This window comes from Talpa europaea (assembly GCF_964194135.1).
Source record: "Talpa europaea genome assembly, chromosome: 16".
In the NCBI taxonomy this organism is placed as follows: Eukaryota; Metazoa; Chordata; class Mammalia; order Eulipotyphla; family Talpidae; genus Talpa; species Talpa europaea.
This window is the reverse complement of record NC_140084.1, coordinates 11799871-11820845: the sequence shown is the minus strand read 5'-3', so window position 1 is coordinate 11820845 and position 20975 is coordinate 11799871. Positions and strand designations below refer to the sequence as shown.

General features: G+C 40.9%; 1 protein-coding gene across 1 annotated transcript in view; it reads left to right on the top strand.

The window, feature by feature from the left end:
• The window catches only part of GLG1 (golgi glycoprotein 1), a gene marked incomplete at both ends in the record, with an annotated part of 130871 nt that overhangs the window by 94274 nt on the left and 15622 nt on the right, over positions 1–20975 (top strand). Inside the window, 10 exons of the mRNA XM_084257512.1 lie at positions 164–235; positions 1169–1352; positions 4964–5178; positions 9063–9184; positions 10635–10736; positions 12276–12429; positions 14826–14963; positions 18200–18286; positions 19846–19908; positions 20289–20402. Coding sequence (XP_084113638.1) covers positions 164–235; positions 1169–1352; positions 4964–5178; positions 9063–9184; positions 10635–10736; positions 12276–12429; positions 14826–14963; positions 18200–18286; positions 19846–19908; positions 20289–20402 — 1251 coding nt within the window. The remainder of the gene's footprint in view (positions 1–163; positions 236–1168; positions 1353–4963; positions 5179–9062; positions 9185–10634; positions 10737–12275; positions 12430–14825; positions 14964–18199; positions 18287–19845; positions 19909–20288; positions 20403–20975) is intronic.

The following is a 20975-nucleotide window of genomic DNA, read 5'->3' as shown; positions in this document are numbered from 1 at the left end:
CTGTGGGCACTATTCAAAAGCTACTAAATTTTATAAATGGCTGAACTATTCAAAGGTGTACATTGTTATAGTTACAGGAGGTTTCTTAGAAGGTAGTGAACAGTGCCCAGCATAACTACCTAGCCAGTCGTCATTGCTGTAATGTATGTGTTACCTCTTACAGACACAAGCTGGTGAGGGCAGAGTGTATAAGTGCCTCTTTAACCATAAGTTTGAAGAATCCATGAGTGAAAAGGTAAGAATTATTATTTTCAAAAACAAACCAGTATTTTCTTTGTTTTTAAAAGCTACCTCAAATCCTTGTGAACAGTATTCTTAGACTCTTACCAAATATAAATGACTAGTAAAGCTTGTGCTTTGCAGAGGTGAGGTACTTGACTTTTAGTGGGGTACCAAGCATATTTCAGTTAAGCCAAGGTAATGATGCTTTAATTGTGATTTTCTAGACATGGGAAAGCCTACTAGGAATCAATTTTGGGAGTAAAATTGGAGAATTTTATATCAGGAGCACACTGATGCCTCCTCTACTACTCAGGAAGTTTAAGCTAACCAAACCAGTGTGCTTCAAAGGTGATTAGCTGTTTCATTCTCCAGCAGCTATTTCATTATGCAATCTCATTACTGCTAGTCCTCAGACCCTGGATGAATTCAATGATCTTTTATAACTTTTAAAAATAATTAGTTTTAGTTTTCCTGTCCTGTCATGTATTGTCCTATGCAGACCTGAAGAAATGTTTTTTCTTTTCAGGTCTTTATATCATTTTTACTATTGAATAATTCTATTTAAGATGAATAGACTGGAACTGCCAATGTTTTATCAGTTATCACTTTGATTCTGGTGAAATATGCTTTAGGGATATTGCTGAGGAGGGAAAGAACACTGTCAAGTTAATATATTCAATTGGTGTGTTGAGGATAGCTGCTGTTGCAGCAACAACCAGCAGTTCACTGTAGAAGTCCAGGCTTCCTCACTCATTTACCCTGGCCTCTAACCACACTAGTCAGCATGCTTGTGCTCGATTTTAAACCAAACTTTAAACAGGCAGTTTTGGTAACAACTGCTGTTGTTGACATGAACTTGGCCTTGAGCCTCTTCTTGTCTTAGTGGCACATGTGACCAGTTGGGTCACCTCAGTCATCTTACAACTCTGCTGCACTCTGTCCTCAGTGTCGAGAAGCACTAACAACTCGCCAAAAGCTGATTGCCCAAGACTATAAAGTCAGTTATTCATTGGCCAAATCCTGTAAGAGTGACTTGAAGAAATACCGGTGCAACGTGGAAAACCTCCCTCGGTCCCGGGAAGCCAGACTCTCCTACCTTCTAATGTGTCTGGAGTCAGCTGTGCACAGAGGTAAGTTAATTTCTTCCTATCCTTTCCTTTTTGTATTCACATTCTCAAGCCTCTTCTACCTATAAATATTAGTTTTCTCCTAAGTTTGCTCTTTCAATACACCTGTGCCTTATAATTCAGTAGCATAACTCTGCCCTGCAGACTTGGTATCCCTAGGCCTTGTTCAAAGCCCTTCCTCTTATTTTTCTTTACATTTTTTAAAAAGTAATGTATGTTTCTCAAATCCAAATCTTTTAATTTTAAAAATGCATATTTTGCTGCATTTTTAGGAGAGTCAGGGCAGCATAATGATACAGCAGATGAAATTTGGGTCAGAGATATGGCTTCAAATTATGGCTTTATTACCAAACTAATGACTGCATCACCACTTACTTTTGTTAGTCTCTAATGAGGATTTTTTAAAATCTGTAAAACAGGGCCTCCCTGATTGCACACGGGTAAGTCTCAGCGCTATCAAGCTATCGTCAGACACTGCAACATGAATTTGATTGCCAGCCAGGGAGCTAGCCACATGGTGCAGCAGACTTCTCTTGCCTTGCCCACTGCTCCCCTCAGCAGTATATTTTAGTAGATCTGCCTGTTCTGCTCCCCACTCTGTCTTAGGTAAATCCTCTTACCCCTCCACACCTCTGGCACACACCCCAGTTCTTCTGTGCATAAATAAATAAAAATAAATCTTAAAAAAAAAAATCTGTAAAACAAATATAATACTACTTATATTGAGATGTTCTTACAAGGTTTGAGTGAGGTAAGATTTGGCATAGCACTTAGCATACATTAAGTGTAAGTACTGTTGTTATTATAATAGTGATAATTTTTTTTAAAGATTTATTTATTTATTTATACGAGCACTGGATACAGTCAGAAGTGTGAGAGGGTGAGAGAATCCACCAGAGCTGGAGCAGGGAACAGAACAGGCAGACTGATGAAATACACTGCTGAGGGGAGCAGCGGGCATGGCAGGAGAGGTCTGTGCGCCATGTGGGACCCTCGGCAGTGGCCGAGGATCGAACCCGCGCTGCAGAGGCTGCAGGCAGCCTCACAGACCAGCGCTCAACCGCTGTGCCACCAGCGGAGGCCCTATAATAGTGATAATATTAAGAAATTAAACAGTAAAATAAAGAATTGGCTTCACTGAGTCAGACAGCAAGGTTGCAAGAATGAAATTCCTAGCTCTTATTGAATAAATGTTGCTAGGTTAGTAATTAAAAAGTTAAATGAAAATAAAAATCAAACAAACATTTTTTAAAGATTTATTTATTTATACAAGAACCTGGGTACAGGCCAGATGTGCGGGAGGGTGAGAGCATTCACCAGAGACAGAGCGGGGAACAGAACAGGCAGACTGACGAAATACACTGCTGAGGAGAGCAGTGGGCAAGACAGGAGAGGACTGCCGCGCCATGTGAGTATCTTGCTGGCTGGCCGGGATCCAACCCACACTGCGGAGGCCGTGGACAGCTGCACAGCACTGCGCTCAACCGCCTGCGCCACCAGGGAGGCCCCAAAATCAATCATTAAATAAAACTCAGGACTTTTTGGTGAATTTTTTTATGTCTAGATAGTAAAAGATTTTTTTTTTTTAGATTTATTTATTTATGCCTACAAGAAATGGGGGTAAGCCAGAGGTGCGGGTCCAGGGGGTGAAAGGATTCACCAGAGAAAGAGGTCTGCTTCGCCATGTGGGTTGCTCCCTGGCCCCCAGGGATCAAACTCATGCTGCAATGGCTGATGATAGCTTTATAGCGCTGTCTTTAACCCCTGCACCACCAGGGAGGTCCCAGATAGTAAAAGATTCTTAAACTTTGTAGTGATGGAATAGCAATCACAGATGATACATGGACTTGGATTGAATACCAAAGAACATTTTGAATGGTTGTAGAATTTTGGTTATGGTCTGGGTGTTAGATGAAAAGTTTCTAAAATGGAAAGGTAGAGATAATTGTCTAAAGTATATTTATGTGTAAAGTATATGGAAAAGCATATTCATAGCAGTATGCATGATATAATCTAATTCTGGTATTTAACAAAATGGAGTTAATGTTCTTAAATTGCAAATTCATAAGAAATGTACGCAAAAAAATTCCATAAATAATTGACTGAAGGATACAAAACAAATAATTCAAAAAAGTTATACAGATGGCTCATATTAAAAAGACTAACTATATTAAGTGTTGGCAATAACGTGGAAGACCTGAGCTATTTTACACTGCTAATGGAAATTTAAAATGGTGCCACCACTTTGGAAAACAGTTTGCCAGTTAGGTTTTTTTTTTTTTTTTTTTTAAGTCAAACATACATTATCATATGATCCAGCCATGTAACTCCTAGGTCACCACATGCCATGAATGCATATCACCAATACGCTGTTGCAGATGGATCATCATAACCGTCTCATTTGTAATAGCCCAAAATTGGAAATAACCCAAATATCTGTCAACAGTTGAAGGGATAAACAAATAATCATATATCCACATTAATAGAATTATATAACTCAGCATTAAAGAATGAACTGTTGAGTCATGAATTTCAAAATAGAGTGAGTCAAAGAAGTCAGAATGGAAAAAAAAAGAGTCTATACCAGATTTTATTTATATTAACTTTGAAAAATACAAGTTAAAAAATTAGTCTGTGGTCAGAGCGAGCACATCAGGGGTAGATGGGATGGGGCTGGTGGGATGGATAGGAAAGGAAGGGGAGGACCTAAAGTGAAGAGGCACGAAGGGACTTTTGGAATGGACAGGCATGGTTATGCTCTGACTGTGGGGACGGCTTGCTTCACCAGTGTATACATGTCAGATTGTATGTTGTAAGTATGTGTGTTTATTAAATGTCAGGAAAGCTGTTTTTAATAAAAATTATGTTTTCACAGTTTACAGATTAAGGAAAGTGGTGGTGGGGGCTGCAATGAATATTTGAAGGGTATAGTAATACCCCCCCTTATCCACAATTTCAGTTCTTGCAGTTTCAGTTCACCTGTGGTCAGAATATTACTGCAGGCAATATATTATGGTCAAAATATATGCGGTGAAATATTTTGAGAGAACAAGACCACATTCACATAAATTTTACTGAAGTATATTGCTCTACTTGTTCTCTTTTATTATTGCTTTAATCTCGTACTGTGTCTAGTTTATAAATTAAACTTTATCATGGGTATGTGTGTCTAGGAAAATAACAGTATATATAGGGTTTGTTACTATGCACAGTTTCAGGCATTCACCAGCAGTCTGGGGACGAGTCCATGGTAGGCAAGAGTTTCTAATTTTGTGTTTTTCTACTAGCTTAAATGTGTAGACAGTAGGATTGTTCTTTAACTTCCATTTTTACCCCACTGGTTATCTTACTGACAAGATTACCTTTGGCAAAATATTCACATCATTAATTCATTGTGCAACTTGTGTAGTACAGCATACTGTCAAGATAAAGCCTGGTCTCTAGAGTGTTAAGCTCCTTTTATGCTGTTAAAGCTTTTGCTAAGTCCTAAGTTTTTTTTAGTGAAGATAGTAACACAACTGGTCTCTTATAGAAGAAAATGTGTACTTTTAACATGTGTCATATCTGATCCTAATCTCACTACCCTTCACGTTATGACTTAAATCCTTACCTAGGGCGGCAAGTGAGCAGTGAATGCCAGGGGGAGATGTTAGATTACCGACGCATGTTGATGGAAGACTTTTCTTTGAGCCCTGAGATCATCCTGAGCTGTCGGGCGGAAATTGAACACCACTGTTCTGGATTACATCGGAAAGGGCGAACCTTGCATTGTCTGATGAAAGTTGTTCGGGGGGAGAAAGGGAACCTTGGCACCAACTGCCAGCAAGCGGTAAGGGAAAATTTTCTACTGCCATTTTGAATGTGACATTTATCTACTAAGGAGCCCCTTCCTGCCACCACCCCAGCGAGCTTCATCTGGGTCATTTGTGACATTACAGTGAGCATTAGGTACTATAGGCCAGACACAGACTGTTGTTTCTTTAGGCAAATTGTAGTAAGAATGTGAAATTTGCTGTAGAGCAGAAATTTGAGTTCATAATTAATAAAAAAAGCTATACACTTAAAGAAAGATAAAATGCAGTGTTTGCTAAGGTTTTTAAGGAAAAGGTAACTTCAAGATTAGATTTTTGAAACTGAGAATCAAGGCACTGTTTTGGCAAATCAGGAATGGTCCCCACCAAAAGAAATTGTCTCAATAGATTTCATTTAACTGAGGCTGCAAGAGAGATGAAATGAATTGAAATTTTCTGAGAGTTTCTTTTGATTATTCATGTGCAGTGTGGCATAAATTCCTGGCCTGGAGGATCAAGAAAGCATGTCATTTTCAAAATCCTACCAATCTTTTCTTAATAGGTAAAGAAAACTATGCACAGAAGGCACTTTCTCTATTCCCAAACTCTACAATCAGTTCTATAAAGATAGATGGGAGAAATTAGTAAACTTTGCTTGGGAAGATAAAGTTATTCTTTTTTAAAAAAAAAAGATTTCATTTATTGATGCATTTAAGAACTGGAGTGTAGGCCAGAGGATGAGGAGGAGATGATTCACCAGAGACAGAGTGGGGAGCAGAACAGACAGAGTCACTGAAATACACTGCTGAGGGGTGTAGCAGGCGAGACAGGAGAGGTCTGCTGCATGTGGGTTAGCTCCTTGGCTGGGGATTGAACTCGTGCTGCAGTGGCTGCAGCTAGCTTGATAGTGCTGACACTTAACCCCTTGCACTACCAGGGAGGCCCCATAAAGTTATTCTTATCCATGGTTTATAAACAACTGAGTAGCTGAAGATCAGGTACATAATGTAAAGTTAATGGAATATTACAGATAGAATGCATCAGTATCATTGCCATCATACTTTTTACTGAATAAGAACCTGAACAATTTATAATACCAAATGCAGCAGGGGTGCCAAGTTTTTAGCTTTTGCTCACAAAAAAAATTAAAGGTATATATGATCCCAAGAGAGAGATTTTCCTTCGTCTGCTACTACATTATCCATACACAATCAAATGGAGAAATATTTTGAAATAATTTATTTTGAGTGGTTTTCTTTCTTTTTCATAGTTTTTGTTGACACAGATTTTGACACTCAACTTGATTGACTGTAGTTTTCCTGTTCTTTAATGCTGCTTTGATTCAGTGATCTCTCAACAAATAGCAAACTGATGCATAAAGATAGATTCTTAGTGAGTACATATTCTTCCAAATGTAGGCAATCTTGAGTTTAATTCATTCTCTTTATTTATGTCTGAACGAATCTGATCCTACTCTCTCCAAGGCCAAAGGTGACTGCTCAGACTCTTCTCACTTCTCAGAAGCACTTCCCCAGGTTTTTCCTAAGTAGAGAGGAGCTGGGATAGACATCTGCTTAGGAAGGGCTCCAGCTTCTTGAGGTTTATTTCCCGCACTGCTGTCACTGGACTCCAGAGAGGCATTGTTCCCCCAGGCAATTAGCCTACTAGAGACTATAGGGCATTTATTTTCTCCTTTTAGTAATGCAATCCAGTGCATTCATTGTGAATGTTCCAAAGAGTCTGCGTGTCAGCCTCAGCTGTCTAGCTGACGCAGTTCTTGTGGAGACTTCCATACGTCCCTGGTGATTGTAACTTTCCCCAGAAATAGATGTCAACTCTTTGGTCTTTGTCAGTGTCATAACTAGAATTGGTGGCCATTTGAGAGTAATCTTCCTTCCAACTAACCATGACAACTGCGGCTTCTCCCAAATTGCCATCAAGAATTTTTGTAAATAACTTCTGTCGCAGAGTGTTGGGACACTTTCATATTTCTTTCATATTTCATATTTCTCTCATCCTGGAGACTGACCTTTCTTAGGGTGGATAGAATTCCGTTTTCTTTCTTCATTTCCTTTGATCTGTGTACTTTCAACAGTAGTGTCAGTGTTTTCATGAGTCCCTCTGGGATTGTGGGTCAAATGTTTGAGGACCAGAGAAGGTTCCTACAGAGGCTAAATCTGTGACACAGGAAGGGCTCTAATTGTTTCCCGTGGAACAAAAGGAACCCAACCAGTAAGGACTGTAGTTTTCAAATTTGCTTTCTGTTATTTAAGATTCCCACCCCCAGACACCATCTGCTACCCACCTGTAGTAATAAGATTTTTTGACATCTATACAATGCTTCGCAGTTTACACAGCTTTCTTCTATATATTATTATTTCTTAGAATCTTCTATAGTTAGAGAATCTGGAATGCAGAGGTTAATCAACTTGTCCATGTTCGCAAAGCTAATATCTGGCAGAACCAGAACTATTAATAGAACTCAGGTTCCTGATTCTTAATTTAGAGCTTTTCCTCTGTGCCCCAATCACTTTCTCCTCAAAGACAGAAAAAAAGAATCTGTAGCTCATTATCTTATGCTGTTACTTTATTCTGTGACAAAGGACAGATCGGGGAAAAGTAAATGTTAAGGTAGATGTTTCAATTTCAGCTGCACAATGACAAGTATTTTTCTGTATATGTATAATGAACAAACTCTGGTTTGTCTTTTAGTTTATAAAAGATGGTTAAGGAAAAATAAAAAATTATAAGTATTCTAGCTTTTTGTAATTGATATATTGCAAGTTAAAAGAAATCTCACAAAGGGCCTCCCCGGTGGCGCAGCGGTTGAGCGCTGGGTTGCGAAGCTGCCCACGGCCTCTGCGTCGCCGGTTCGATCCCCGGCTGCTCCCCGGCCACCGGAGGAGGGTCCCACATGGCGCGCAGACCTCTCCTGCCGCCCACTGCTCCCCTCAGCAGTGTACTTCGGTCCTTCTGCCTGCTCTGCTCCCCCCTCTGGCTCTGGTGAATTCTCTCACCCTCCCACACTTCTGACTGTACCCAGTGCTTGTATAAACAAACAAATAAATAAATAAAACATGCCTCTATTAAAAAAAAAAAAAGAAATCTCACATGTTTTATATAAACTAGTATACACAGATTCGAATGCCAGTTTCTGTGCAGCAAGATTCGCATTCTAGATCTTATGACCAACTTAGGTCTCTTAACTAGAAATGTCTTCTATGTGCTCTTTTCCACTCAATTCTGACATGACCGTGAGTGTCAGATTTAGTAATGTGATTAACAGATTGCAGATTTGAGGAAGGAGGCAGCGTTTATATTGTAAAGACCTTTTGTTTTGCAGATGTCCAGGAATGGGTCACACAGGTAATCAAGCAGTCTGCACAATGGTGTAAACAGAAAAACTTGCAATGTACATAAAGAAACTAGTTGAAAAGTATTTCATAAGAGCTCTTGAGCTTAGCTCGGGATAATTGCAGGACCTTGTTAAGAGTACATTGTGATAGGGCCTCCCCGGTGGCGCAGCGGTTGAGCACCTCACTGCGAAGCTGTTCACAGCCTCTGCAGTGCTCATTCTATTCCTGGTCAGCCAGGGAGAAACCCACATGGCACGGCAGACGTCTCCTGCCTCGCCCGCTGCTCCCCTCAGAAGTGTCTTCGGTCTGTCTGCCTGTTCTGCTCCCCACTCTGTCTCTGGTGAATTCTCTCACCCTCTCGTGCCTCTGGCCTGTACCCCAGTTCTTGTATAAATAAATAAATCTTTAAAAAAAAATTCTAAACTAAAACATTAATCACATTAAATGTTATATAAAAATAAGTACATTGTGATATACCAGACTGATAGCTGATTGTACGAAGACATAACATTGTTCTTCCCTGATGTGTAAGTGACTTTCTTCCTTCTTAATTTTTTTTAATCCAGCTTCAAACACTGATTCAGGAGACTGACCCTGGGGCAGATTACCGCATCGATAGAGCATTGAATGAAGCTTGTGAATCTGTAATACAGACAGCCTGCAAACACATAAGATCAGGAGACCCAATGTAGGTTCTTATTTGTGGCTTTTATCCATGTTGTATTTTATCTGGCAACGCGGCAAAGGAAACGTTCCCTCCCATGGCTTTTGGGTTATTGAAGATCTTAACTGAAACTTTGTTAAACAGGAACACATACCAACTTTTGTTAAAACTGTTCTTGGAAATAGAACTTTGGCTGTGCACTCATCCATAATGTGGAGCCCCTTAGACTCAGCATTATTTATTGACAGTGACTGAGCGCATAAAGGCCTATCCATTAGGCCACTGAATAATTCCAAATTAAACTGAGAAGAATGCTCAGGATTGAGTGACTTGTATTTTTGACTCTGTACTTTTCATCCTATTTGAATTTTAGCTCATTGTATACGTTGGCTACTTGATAATCACTAGAAAGTAATTGTACTTGAACTAGAAAGCAAAATCTGGGTGTAGAGGATAATCATAGACAAAAGGAACTCTAGGAAAGCTGTAAAAATGCTATAGTAAAGTGTTTGGTTCTCATGCATTTCTTTTTATTCCATATGATGTACAAGTAGTTCTTAAAACCAGGTTGCAGGTAAGAACAGATTTCCCAATCTGCAAAAATCCATATAGACTGAAGGTGCAGAACCCAATAATAAAATGAATGCAGTCAATGTTTATCATCATTCAGCTATGCATGCACTCCTGTTGTTCATGCTGTGGTAGGAGAATGAAAAAAGGTATTCTTCCTCAAAGCTTCTTGTGTGGTTGTAGGAGATAGACACACAAACTTAAAACTAATTAAGAGTATTTACCGACATAAAAATACCTGCCTCAGCCACAAAGGGGCAGGGAAGAGGGAGGAAGGAGAGAACTTCCTGCTACAGATTACATAAAGATACTGTCAGTTCAATTGAATGTGTGGGCTTTTTCAGGGTCCTGATTGAACAGACATGTGAAAAGACGTGTGATAATTGAAAAATTTAAAAACTAACAGTATATTACATGATATTGAGGATTTTTTTTTTTATTTCTTTTGGTGGATAATGGTGTTATGTTCTCACACTATAGAGAAATATGCTAAACTATTTACCAACAAAATGATGTGGTATCTGGGATTTGCTCTATAGTATCAGCAAGAGATTGTAGAGTTTAAACAAACTTGGCAGTAGCTTGATAAACCTATGAGGAGGATTGGTGGATATTATATAATTCTTTACTTTTGTGCATGTTGGAAAATTTTCTTAATAAACAGTTAAACCCAAAGCAGCTGCACACAGATCTTGTGCAAGCTGAGTCCTAAGTGTCTCTAAAGCAAACAGAAGACTTAATCACTGCTAAGTTGAGTTAATTTGAGTGATTCTCACAAAAATAAATCCCTAACTACGCTAGGAAAATAGCTGAGTGGCTTTTTCTGGGTCCAGGAAATACTGACATGAGAATGCTGAACCTGTTGTCGAAACTGCTTTCTCATGGTTTTACTGCTTTCCTCCAGGATCCTCTCATGCCTGATGGAACATTTATACACAGAGAAGATGGTGGAAGATTGTGAACACCGTCTATTAGAGCTACAGTATTTTATCTCCCGAGATTGGAAGTGAGTATTTTTAACCCAGAATAAACCTTAGCCTGTCTTGTACTCAGTAGCCCCTGTGCATTTGAAACAATCAGTAGGAATTGTTTCTGTTAAGTTCTGGGATAGCTGACACATACCAGGTCCCTAGAAAACCTCTTTATTACCTTCAAAACAGTATCTAAAAGCAGAGGCAGCCCCTAAAGGTCTGTCCCCAGTGTCCCAGTTCACTTTAGAAACCAGATTCAGATGTTCTTGATACCATAAGCCTCTATCTTGAAAAACTCAGGCACCTGTGGGCCAGCAAAAGCATCTTCAGATATGCCTCTAAAAAGATAATAGTGCACTTTTATTTTTACTAATTTGCACATGGTATGGGAATTTGCTTTTTTTTTTTTTTTTGACTATTCAAAGTTACTGAATTTTTCTATCTGAAGAGACTTATCAATCAGTTAGTTACATCTTGATTCCCTGATTCTCTTCTCGTACAGTATTGCCATAAAAGTGGAGACAGTGAACTGGGCGGAAGAGCTGTATTACAGTCAGAATCACTATAACATAATGCTGTAGTCCCCTCCTGTCCTTGTCTTATTTTCCTTCCTGCCTCCAAAGCAGCTGGCACTGGACCAGCCTGCTCTTCCTGCTTCCCAAGTTCACCTGCTTCCTGAACCTTTTCTGGTAATTAATAGTTTTTTTTACCCTCCTACTTGGCTCAAAAGAGATTACTTGAAATTTTGATCTGTTTTCATTTCTGTTCCTTCAAATTAGCTACAGAGAGCTGAGTGGGACTTTCTCTGTGCTTACGCAGTCCATCGAAAATGAAATCACAGAGTTAACTAAACTTACTACCTTAGTCAAAATCATGGCTTTTCCTCTAATATTTCAACCTATGACCAAAAATGCTTCACAATGTTACGGGGTACTCATTAAATATTAGCCTTTTTTCTCCCACTGAAAGTTCTCTCCCAAAGTTGACCACTGATCTTACTTGGAAAATCAACAGGCCTACTGCCTAACCCGCTATCCAGTTAAATGTCGTTTTCTTTTTCTTTAATTGATGAGCATATTCAAGTAAACTAAAAATATAGCTACTTTACCTTGTGTGAGAAAAAAAGGAACAATTTTACTAGAAAGTTGAGTAGGAAGATTTTGTTTTTCTTGCCATTTCCTGACCTTATTGAATCCAGTATATCTAGTAGAATTGAATTTTACTCATACTTAGAAAAAAAAGTAATGAGTATACAGTTTCAAATCGCCTGGTAATGGGTACAACCCTGTTTTTCCTCTTTTCACCCTGGCATGTCAGTGCTGAATGTGTTCCTGTAATGTCATGAGCCTTGCATCACCAGAATAATAGCTTTGAGCTAGAGCTTAGATTTTCGCTATTAGGATAGACTTCTGTGTGTTCAAGAAGAGCAAAATTCAGAAATATACTTTTGCTTACATGCTGTCTCCACTACCCTGGAGGTGATAATCAACGAGTACACAGGCACCCGTAAAAACCCTTAGTGTGCTGCAGAAGGAAAGATATATAGTAATCGTGGTTCTCCCTTGCTCTCATAGGTTGGACCCTGTCTTATACCGCAAGTGCCAGGGAGATGCGTCTCGTCTTTGCCACACCCATGGTTGGAATGAGACCAGTGAACTAATGCCTCCTGGAGCCGTGTTCTCTTGCTTATATAGACACGCCTATCGCACCGAGGAACAGGGCAGGAGGGTATGATTCAGTTACTGGCTTCATTTCTCCTTATCGTCATTTGTTTTTTAAATTAGTTTCCTGTATATTGTTCTGTTTCTGTTATCCTATGAAAATTTGTTTAATCTATGCAGCAGGGAGGGTCTTGTCATACTACTTGAAATGTCTTCATGCAGTGGGTGTCCAGATTGTTGTTCTGTCAGCTTCTTCCCATCTGATTTTGTGTCTTTGACAAAGCAGATTGGGGACATTTTTAGCTCTCCCCCCCTTTAAATTACTGAAATCTGCATCACCAATAGACAGTTAAACTCTGCTGCCCTAACTTGATTTGACTTTAAAGATCCATTAGAAGCTCTCAGGCAGGATACAGATGCTCTTCAGGCTTCTCCCCTTGGCAGCTGAACACAGCACCTCGTAGATGAGGCTTCTCCCACAGAACACTCGTGGGAGCAGAAGCCTCCATCCCCGGTCTCCTGGTATGTGTCTGCCGTAATTGAGGCTTCTTGTTGGGACGTTTGTGTGCACTTGCCTCTCAGACGTTTGATGCCTCCAATGCCAAACTGAAATGCAGTTTGTTCTCCAGAGAGGCTTTTGTAAGCCTTTTGAGATGCCCTATTACATTTCAGTCCTGTTAGTTACATAAAAGAGAAATGGTGTTATGGCACATGCATGTTTATAAAGACCCCTTCTTTTTCTTTCTTTTTTTAAAGATTTATTTATTTATTTATTTATATAAGCACTGGGTACAGTCAGAAGCGCGGGAGGGTGAGAGAATTCACCAGAGCCAGAGCAGAGAACAGAACAGGCAGACTAACGAAACACACTGCTGAGGGGAGCATTGGGTGGCAGGAGAGGTCTGTCGCGCCTTGTGGGACCCTTGCCTGGCGGCCGGGGATCAAACTGGCACTGCAGAGGCTGCGGGCAGCTTCGCAACCTAGCGCTCAACCACTGCGCCACCAGGGAGGCCCTATAAAGACCCCTTCTATGCAAACCTAATGCAAAAGTTTGTGTAGGTTTCAGAATGAGAAGACCCAAATAGAAATGTTACATTAATAGAAACTAACATTTATGTTAGCTACTTCATTCTTAACCTAGATTTTATACTAGTGAGTAAGAAAATATGGAAATTTGTTGCTTTTTCTTCAAATAATACACCTCTCCTTAGCCACAGGAGCTCCTAAATCCTAGCATCTTGCTAGTCATCTTACTTTTAGGAGATTCCCTCTCTTGTAAATGTAGAAAGGGTTGGAATCTAATCTGCTACCTTTTGAAATTGTATTTTATTAATTGGTGAGATTTACATAACATTAACCATTTTAAAGGGAGAAATCTAGTACATTCACAAAGTTATGCAACAACCACCGCTATGTACTTTATAAATAGTTCCATGTCTCCATAAAGGAACCCCTTGTCATTAAGCAATTTCTCCCCACCTCTCCCACCCCAGGTGTTTTGGCTTTTTTAGGAAGAGAGAAGATTGTACCTGTCAATGACAGCTTTCTCACAACCTTTCTGAAAGTATTTTCATCTGTTTTGCCTTCTGCTAACTCCCTCTGTAATTCATCTAGAAGAGTCTGGTTCTTACCTGTAGTAACTGTTGCTGCTACTGTTAGGTGCTTGCTCTGAATTTAGGTAAATTTGAACTCAGTTCTCCTGACCCAAGTATGTATTCTCTCCTAATTGGATCCAGCATTCTATTCTATATTCATTCATTCGAGTGACTTAATTTTGCTAAAATAAAAACTGTAACCTAATCAGAATGAATCCTGATCTTTTTATCAGGATAGTCTCAGAAAAGAATATTGTTTCATATAGTATATTAGAAAATGCTGAATATATAATCTCCTAAGACAGAGGCTTTTAGAAGCCCCTTAGAATATCTCATTCTGGGGCCTCCCCAGTGGCGCAGCGGTTGAGCGCTGGGTTGCGAGGCTGCCCGCAGCCTCTGCAGCGCCGGTTCGATCCCTGGCTGCTCCCCGGCAGCCTCTGCAGCACCGGTTCGATCCTCGGCTGCTCCCCGGCAGCTTCTGCAGCGCTGGTTTGATCCCCGGCTGCTCCCCGGCCACCGGAGGAGGGTGCCACATGGCGCGCGGACCTCTCCTGCCGCCGGCTGCTCCCCGCTCTGGCTCTGGTGAATTCTCTCACCCTCCCGCGCTTCTGACTGTACCCAGTGCTTGTATAAATAAATAAATAAATAAATAAATAAATAAATAAATAAATAAATAAATAAATAAATCTTAAAAAAAAAAAAAAGAATATCTCATTCTGGAAGAAATTCCAAGTATGTGGTTTTATATAAATAACAAAGTCATTTGTTTGTTTCCTGACAACAGATTTGCTTTATCTAGTGGGGGTTTGCTTGTTTTGATTTGATTCTGGTATCTTTAAAGTATTTTGCGTGTTTTTTTTTCTTCTAGCTCTCAAGGGAGTGCCGAGCTGAAGTCCAGAGAATCCTCCACCAACGAGCCATGGATGTTAAGCTGGACCCAGCCCTCCAGAATAAGTGCCTGATCGATCTGGGGAAGTGGTGCAGTGAAAAGACGGAGACTGGGCAGGTGGGTGATCTAGCTGCCTATTTATCTTACAATGATAGTGTTTATAGAGAGTGTAAATGTTGTAGAGCAACCCCGATACAAAACGGGGTGCCTGACTGTGGGTCCTCACCCGCGCGCTTAAAAGGACTTATCAATGCTCTACTGCAGGTGCACGCGAAAGGTTAATAAAAGGTTTATTTACAAGGGAAGAGGAAATGAGGAAATGTACAGCTCTGGGAGAAAAGTGGGAGACAAAGTTTTAAATGAGTCCTACCCGATCCGCCGATCAGGAATCCCAAAATGGCGCTCTCAGAGTTGGCCGCCAGCCAGGAGCGGTGAAGCCAGGAGGCAAGCGATCGCGAGCCAGAGAGTGAGCAAGGCCCACGTGTTTGGTTTTTATATCCAACCTGGCTGCCCAACTCCACCCTCAGGTCCCAGCCACCCTCCCCTTGGTGGTGATGGGATTTGTCTTTCCCATTGTCCTGATGGCTTTAGTCTGGAGTAGGGGTGGAGTCCACAAAGCCTGTATGAGATTATCTCAGGACATCCTTTCCCCCTAACATAAACACCATAAAATTCATCTCTGTGTATTCACAGTCATGATTTGTTGTATTATTCAGTGTTCTCTCTGTAAGAAATCCTTGGAAGGGCCTCCCCGGTGGCGCAGCGGTTGAGCGCTGGGTTGCGAAGCTGCAGGCGACCTCTGCGGCGCCGGTTCGATCCCCGGCTGCTCCCCGGCTGCTCCCCGGCCACCAGAAGAGGGTCTCACATGGCGCGCAGACCTCTCCTGCCGCCCGCTGCTCCCCTCAGCAGTGTACTTTGGTCCTTCTGCCTGCTCTGCTCCCTGCTCTGGTGAATTCTCTCACCCTCCCGCGCTTCTGACTGTACCCAGTGCATGTATAAACAAAGAAACAAACAAATAAATAAATAAAAAAACATGCCTCTATTAAAAAAAAAAAAAAAAGAAATCCTTGGGAAAATTTTCTCTTTGGTCTGTACACCAGGAATAACTCTACTTTCCCTAAGCAGTTTGATCTTCTGTTGTGGTTGCTATAGTTTGTTTGTGATTATCTTCCTCTTGGTATTGCCTCTTAAAAAGCCAAAGATATGACCTGCCTTTAACAAGTGTGTAAGATTGTGTGGTGGGCATTTTGTGGCCTTATCCCACTTTCTTTAACATAGTTTCCTCTTTTTTACTTATTTTAATTTTATCTTGCCTCTTTTTTTTTTTCTCAATTTCATAAACATTAAGTCCTTTTGAGGGAAAGTGGTATAAATATATATGTAAATACTCATATGCATGAATGCCTGTCCTTCAACAGTTCCACAGGCCACATAGGGATGGAATTATTTTTCCCATCTCGTATTTGACAAAAATGAGGCATTGGTTCCATTCTATTGTATGTAGAGAAGGAACAGTCCCCAAAAGTAACATGTGTGCTGTGAATGGATCTGCAGGATTTTGTGCCCAGTTCATTACTGCATTGTAACTTAAGTAGGAAGGTATTGCATCGTACATCTTAAGGTAGGAAACCAGGCATCAAGTAACCGCCACTTGAGCCCTTTGATACTAGAACTAGAAGTGAGCTCACTTCCAGGTTCCACAGCAGTCCCTGGGATTAAACTTTTAAAAAGTCATGTATATAGGAATTAGACATTTTTAAGAACCAACATGTCTTTCACCTTCCTGAGCCTACTGTAGTTCTGTAGATTTTGAAATGCCTGTGTTATCCTTTCTGCTTCTGTCTTAATGAAACAAGGGGCATGGTGATACAGGATCCCAGGAAATAGTTTCCTGTCATGCACCCCTCCCATTAACCCCCATCCCCCAGTAAAGAAACATTGAGAAAGCAGCACTACATTGCAACCTGCCACTGTGAAGCTGAACTATAGAGAGAATTCCATGAGTGGGATTTTCATCTTAGCCGAGTATCTTACTCTCAATAGTTGTATACATTTTGCTTAAGGTTTCCTTCTCCTCCCAAAGTTCTGGCGCATAATTCCCACAACCTTTCTCCTCCTTTTCCATTCTAATTCTGGAGCACAGCAATTCTTGTAGAATAGTAAGGTAAACTTGATCCTTTAGCAGAGCATTTTGCTGAGAATTAGCTGTTGATGTGCTTGGGAAAGTGAGCTGATGTTATGCTTTGCCCACGAAGTCTTAAGATATTCCATTGTTGGGCCTGCCCTGGTGGCGCAGCAGTTGAGCGCTGGGCTGCGAAGCTGCCTGCAGCCTCTGCAGTGCTGGTTCCATCCCCAGCCGTGGGCAAGGATCCCACATAGCGCACAGACCTCTCCTGCCGCCCGCTGCTCCCCTCAGCAGTCTATTTCGTAGGTCTGCCTGTTCTCTTTTCCACTCTGTCTCTGGTGAATTCTCTCACCCTCCTGCGCTTCTGACTGTACCCACTGCTTGCATAAATAAATAAATAAATAAATAAATAAATAAATAAATAAATAAATATTTTTAAAAAAAAAGATATTCCATTGTTGTTCACTGGTTTTTTAGTCCAATTATTTTTATCAAAAATAGATTAAAAATGGGAGGCAAAGATTATCAAAACATAGGTAAAAATGAAATGGCCATATGTTGATGAAATAGAATAAAATCCTGAAAAAAAATATGTAGACTCTGTTGACACCTGAGCATTGATACATGTTGGATTTGACACTTTGGCCTTATGGAGGTTTTGCATGGGTATTGTGCCACCCTGACCCTCGTAGCCACCCTGTTACAAGTAATCATCTCTTCAGTAGTCTCAGTTTGGGGAATCAGCAAAGCCTTGGTTTCCGTTAAGTGCATTAGTTCTAAAAAGAAAAGGAGGACCGGGGCCTCCCAGGTGGCGCAGTGGTTGAGCGCTGGGTTGCGAAGCTGCCCGCAGCCTCTGCGGCGCCGGTTCGATCCCCGGCTGCTCCCCGGCCACCGGAGGAGGGTCCCACATGGCGCGCAGACCTCTCCTGCCACCCGCTGCTCCCCTCAGCAGTGTACTTCGGTCCTTCTGCCTGTTCTGCTCCCTGCTCTGGCTCTGGTGAATTCTCTCACCCTCACGCGCTTCTGACTGTACCCAGTGCATGTATAAACCAAACAAACAAACAAACAAATAGATAAATAAATAAGACATGCCTCTAGAAAATTAAAAAAAAAAAAAACAAACAAAAGAAAAGGAGGTCCCACTGAAAAGGAAGTGGATACGGCATCTCAACATCCCTTGGTCACGTATGTGAGTGGCAGATGCCCAGGATTGCCTTTTCCTTTGCAGGAACTTGAGTGCCTCCAGGATCATCTTGATGACTTGGCCGTCGAGTGCAGAGATATAGTTGGCAACCTCACCGAGCTAGAATCTGAGGTAAGCCGTTTGCAGCTCAGAGGAGGAGCGCCCTGTCAGCAGCCTTTCCTTTTTTCTTAACTCTACTGTTTCTAGACTTTGAGTGCAGATTCTTTGCAAAACAAAAGGAACACAGTAAGTTTCTTTTCATCTGCTTTATAAACAAGCATGTTGTGCGGACCCAGCTCTTGTTTGCTCCATGTCAGTTCCTCCAGCATCACCACTATAAAGAAAGTGGTTCAACAGCTGGAGGCTGGGCTCAACCATCTGAAGGTTTCCCAGGCAGCTGCAGATTTGACACAGTTCTGTCTGCAGAATGCTCAACTCAGTGCAGCTGATTGGAGCGTCTGCAAGTATGAATCCCTTCAGACCCCAGGAAATCTTTTCCTTTCTATAGTAAACTGAATCTTTGAAGGTTTTCTAAACCATTTTTTGTGAATCAGTGAATAATTGAAGGAGAACTAAATTTAAAGCCTATATAAAAGCTTTACTTCAGACGTCTTAATCACATTCAAGAGCAGTTCAAGCATTCATGTTCTCTTATCTTTAGCTCTTTTAATGTAATCATTTGGTAATATTTGTGTGTTTAATGAAATAACCTGGGACTCCAGTCAAACCTTGATATTTTTATCCCCGCTCCATCTTGAAATCCACTAAATTATAAAAAAATGGAATTTTAAAAAGCCCACAAATAGTGCTGACATACACCCGAGGAGGTGTGAACCTCTTCCCCTAAGTCACATACAGTGTTGTAAGCAATTGTTACCTCAATGAAGAAAAAAATAAATAAAATAAAATTGGGGGCAGGGGAGGAGTCCCATAAATACAGGCATGTTATTTAGGAAAACAGATTATTACTGAGGTCTGGGGGTAGGAATTAGGAAAATAGGAATTCCTTTTTTTTTTTTTCTTTTTAAGGCTTATGCCTTTTAGAACTACTTGAATTGTAAAAATTGTCAGTACATTAAATCACATTTCTCAACCAGTCTTTTTTGCTTTCTAGTTTTCAAATATTTGTCTTCTTTCATCTTCTGTTTTCTTCTCTCATTCTCATTGTGAGCTTTTCAGTCCTTATGACTCTTTAAAGGAAGGCCTTGTTTTAACAGCTAGTGTGGGTGAACAGGGGTTACTCTGTCTCTCAGAGGCCTTTTAGTGTGTGTTCCCCAGAGGCACTGGGTTGTCATCTGGTTTAAGGACAACAATCTGGCTTAGAATTAAAAAAACTAAAGACAGATGTCATTTACCTCTGTTTTCATTTTGAACTGCTTAGCATTTTGTAAACACTCCAAAGGCTTTGCATACTCTGATATTTTTGTTCATTGTTCTTCCCACCATCCTTAATTCTGCTCTCTGTCATTCAAGTACAAGAATCTACCTCTAGAAAAGTTGCCTTTCAAAATGTAGTGGGGCAGCAGTTCTGTCTATGTTGGATCATGGAACTTAAACACTGGAATTATTTCCAGTGTGCGTGTTAGATTACTTGCCCATCAGAAGCTACTGATTCTTAAAAACAGTCAGTTCCTCCCTCCACACATAGCCCTTTCTAAAGCAGATTCTTTAACATGTTTAATCTTTTGCAGGATATCCAAATCGAAGCCTTGCTGATGAGAGCCTGTGAGCCCATAATTCAAAACTTTTGCCACGTAAGTGATGTGTAGAGAAACAAGGGTTAGAGACAGAACTGCTCTGTTACTTGATTCCTTTTTTCACTTACTGAACTACTAAACTGTGGAGTGAAGCCCCAAGGAAAGCCCACTGTAGTGGGCGCCACATGAGGACAGCAGTGAGGACTCCGCACAGCTCACATTCTTAGGTGCCTTGTGCAGGGCACCTATGCTGTGTAAATTTTATTCCCCAGTTGTTTATCCTTGTAACTGTTCAGGCCTTGTTTTATATAATTTCTATGTGTCTTGTTGGGGAACGCTCTAAAACTAGTCTGGCTTGCATTTTTTCATGGACCAGGGTGTAGGATTTGTTTATTACTTGTCACTAATGGAGCGTGAATGTGCACTGCCTTCCGCAGGATGTGGCAGATAACCAGATAGACTCTGGGGACCTGATGGAGTGTCTGATCCAGAACAAACACCAGAAGGACATGAATGAGAAGTGCGCCATCGGAGTCACCCACTTCCAGTTGGTCAGTCGCACCTGGCTTTGGAGTCCCTGTTTGGTTGTTTTGATAATTACTGAATCTCTTCTTTCAGAACATCAAAGCCCCTCTTCTGTGAACAGTTGCTTTTTCCAAATACATATCTGATCTCATTGTTCTCTCTAGCAGTGTGGTTTTTATCCTCCAAGGCTGGGTGCTTTGTTCAGCTCCTGGAAATTCAGTACCCCTTGGGTGCAGGAAACCCTTTGGGATAGACAAGTAGCAGGCGTTTCCTGCCTCAGTCATACGACTTGCCTCTAGAGGTGTTTCAGGCTTACCTTGAACAGGTGGTATCAGTGAGATCTGCTGTTTCATGTCACTGTTGAGTGCAGCAGCCCAAATGTGTTATCAGGACACTGAACTCTAAGCCCTTTTTTCTTTGAAATCATACTATGTAGGTCCAGCTTTTGAGTCAGAAGGTTAAACCCTCCTCTTAATAGTTACCACCTATCTAAAGGAAGTGTTTCTGGTAAAATGAGCACTTCCTTGCTGGGAGGATGTCCTCTGGTCATATGTATAAAATGGACCCTTTCTTGGGCATGTAGCCCACCTGACTTCTTC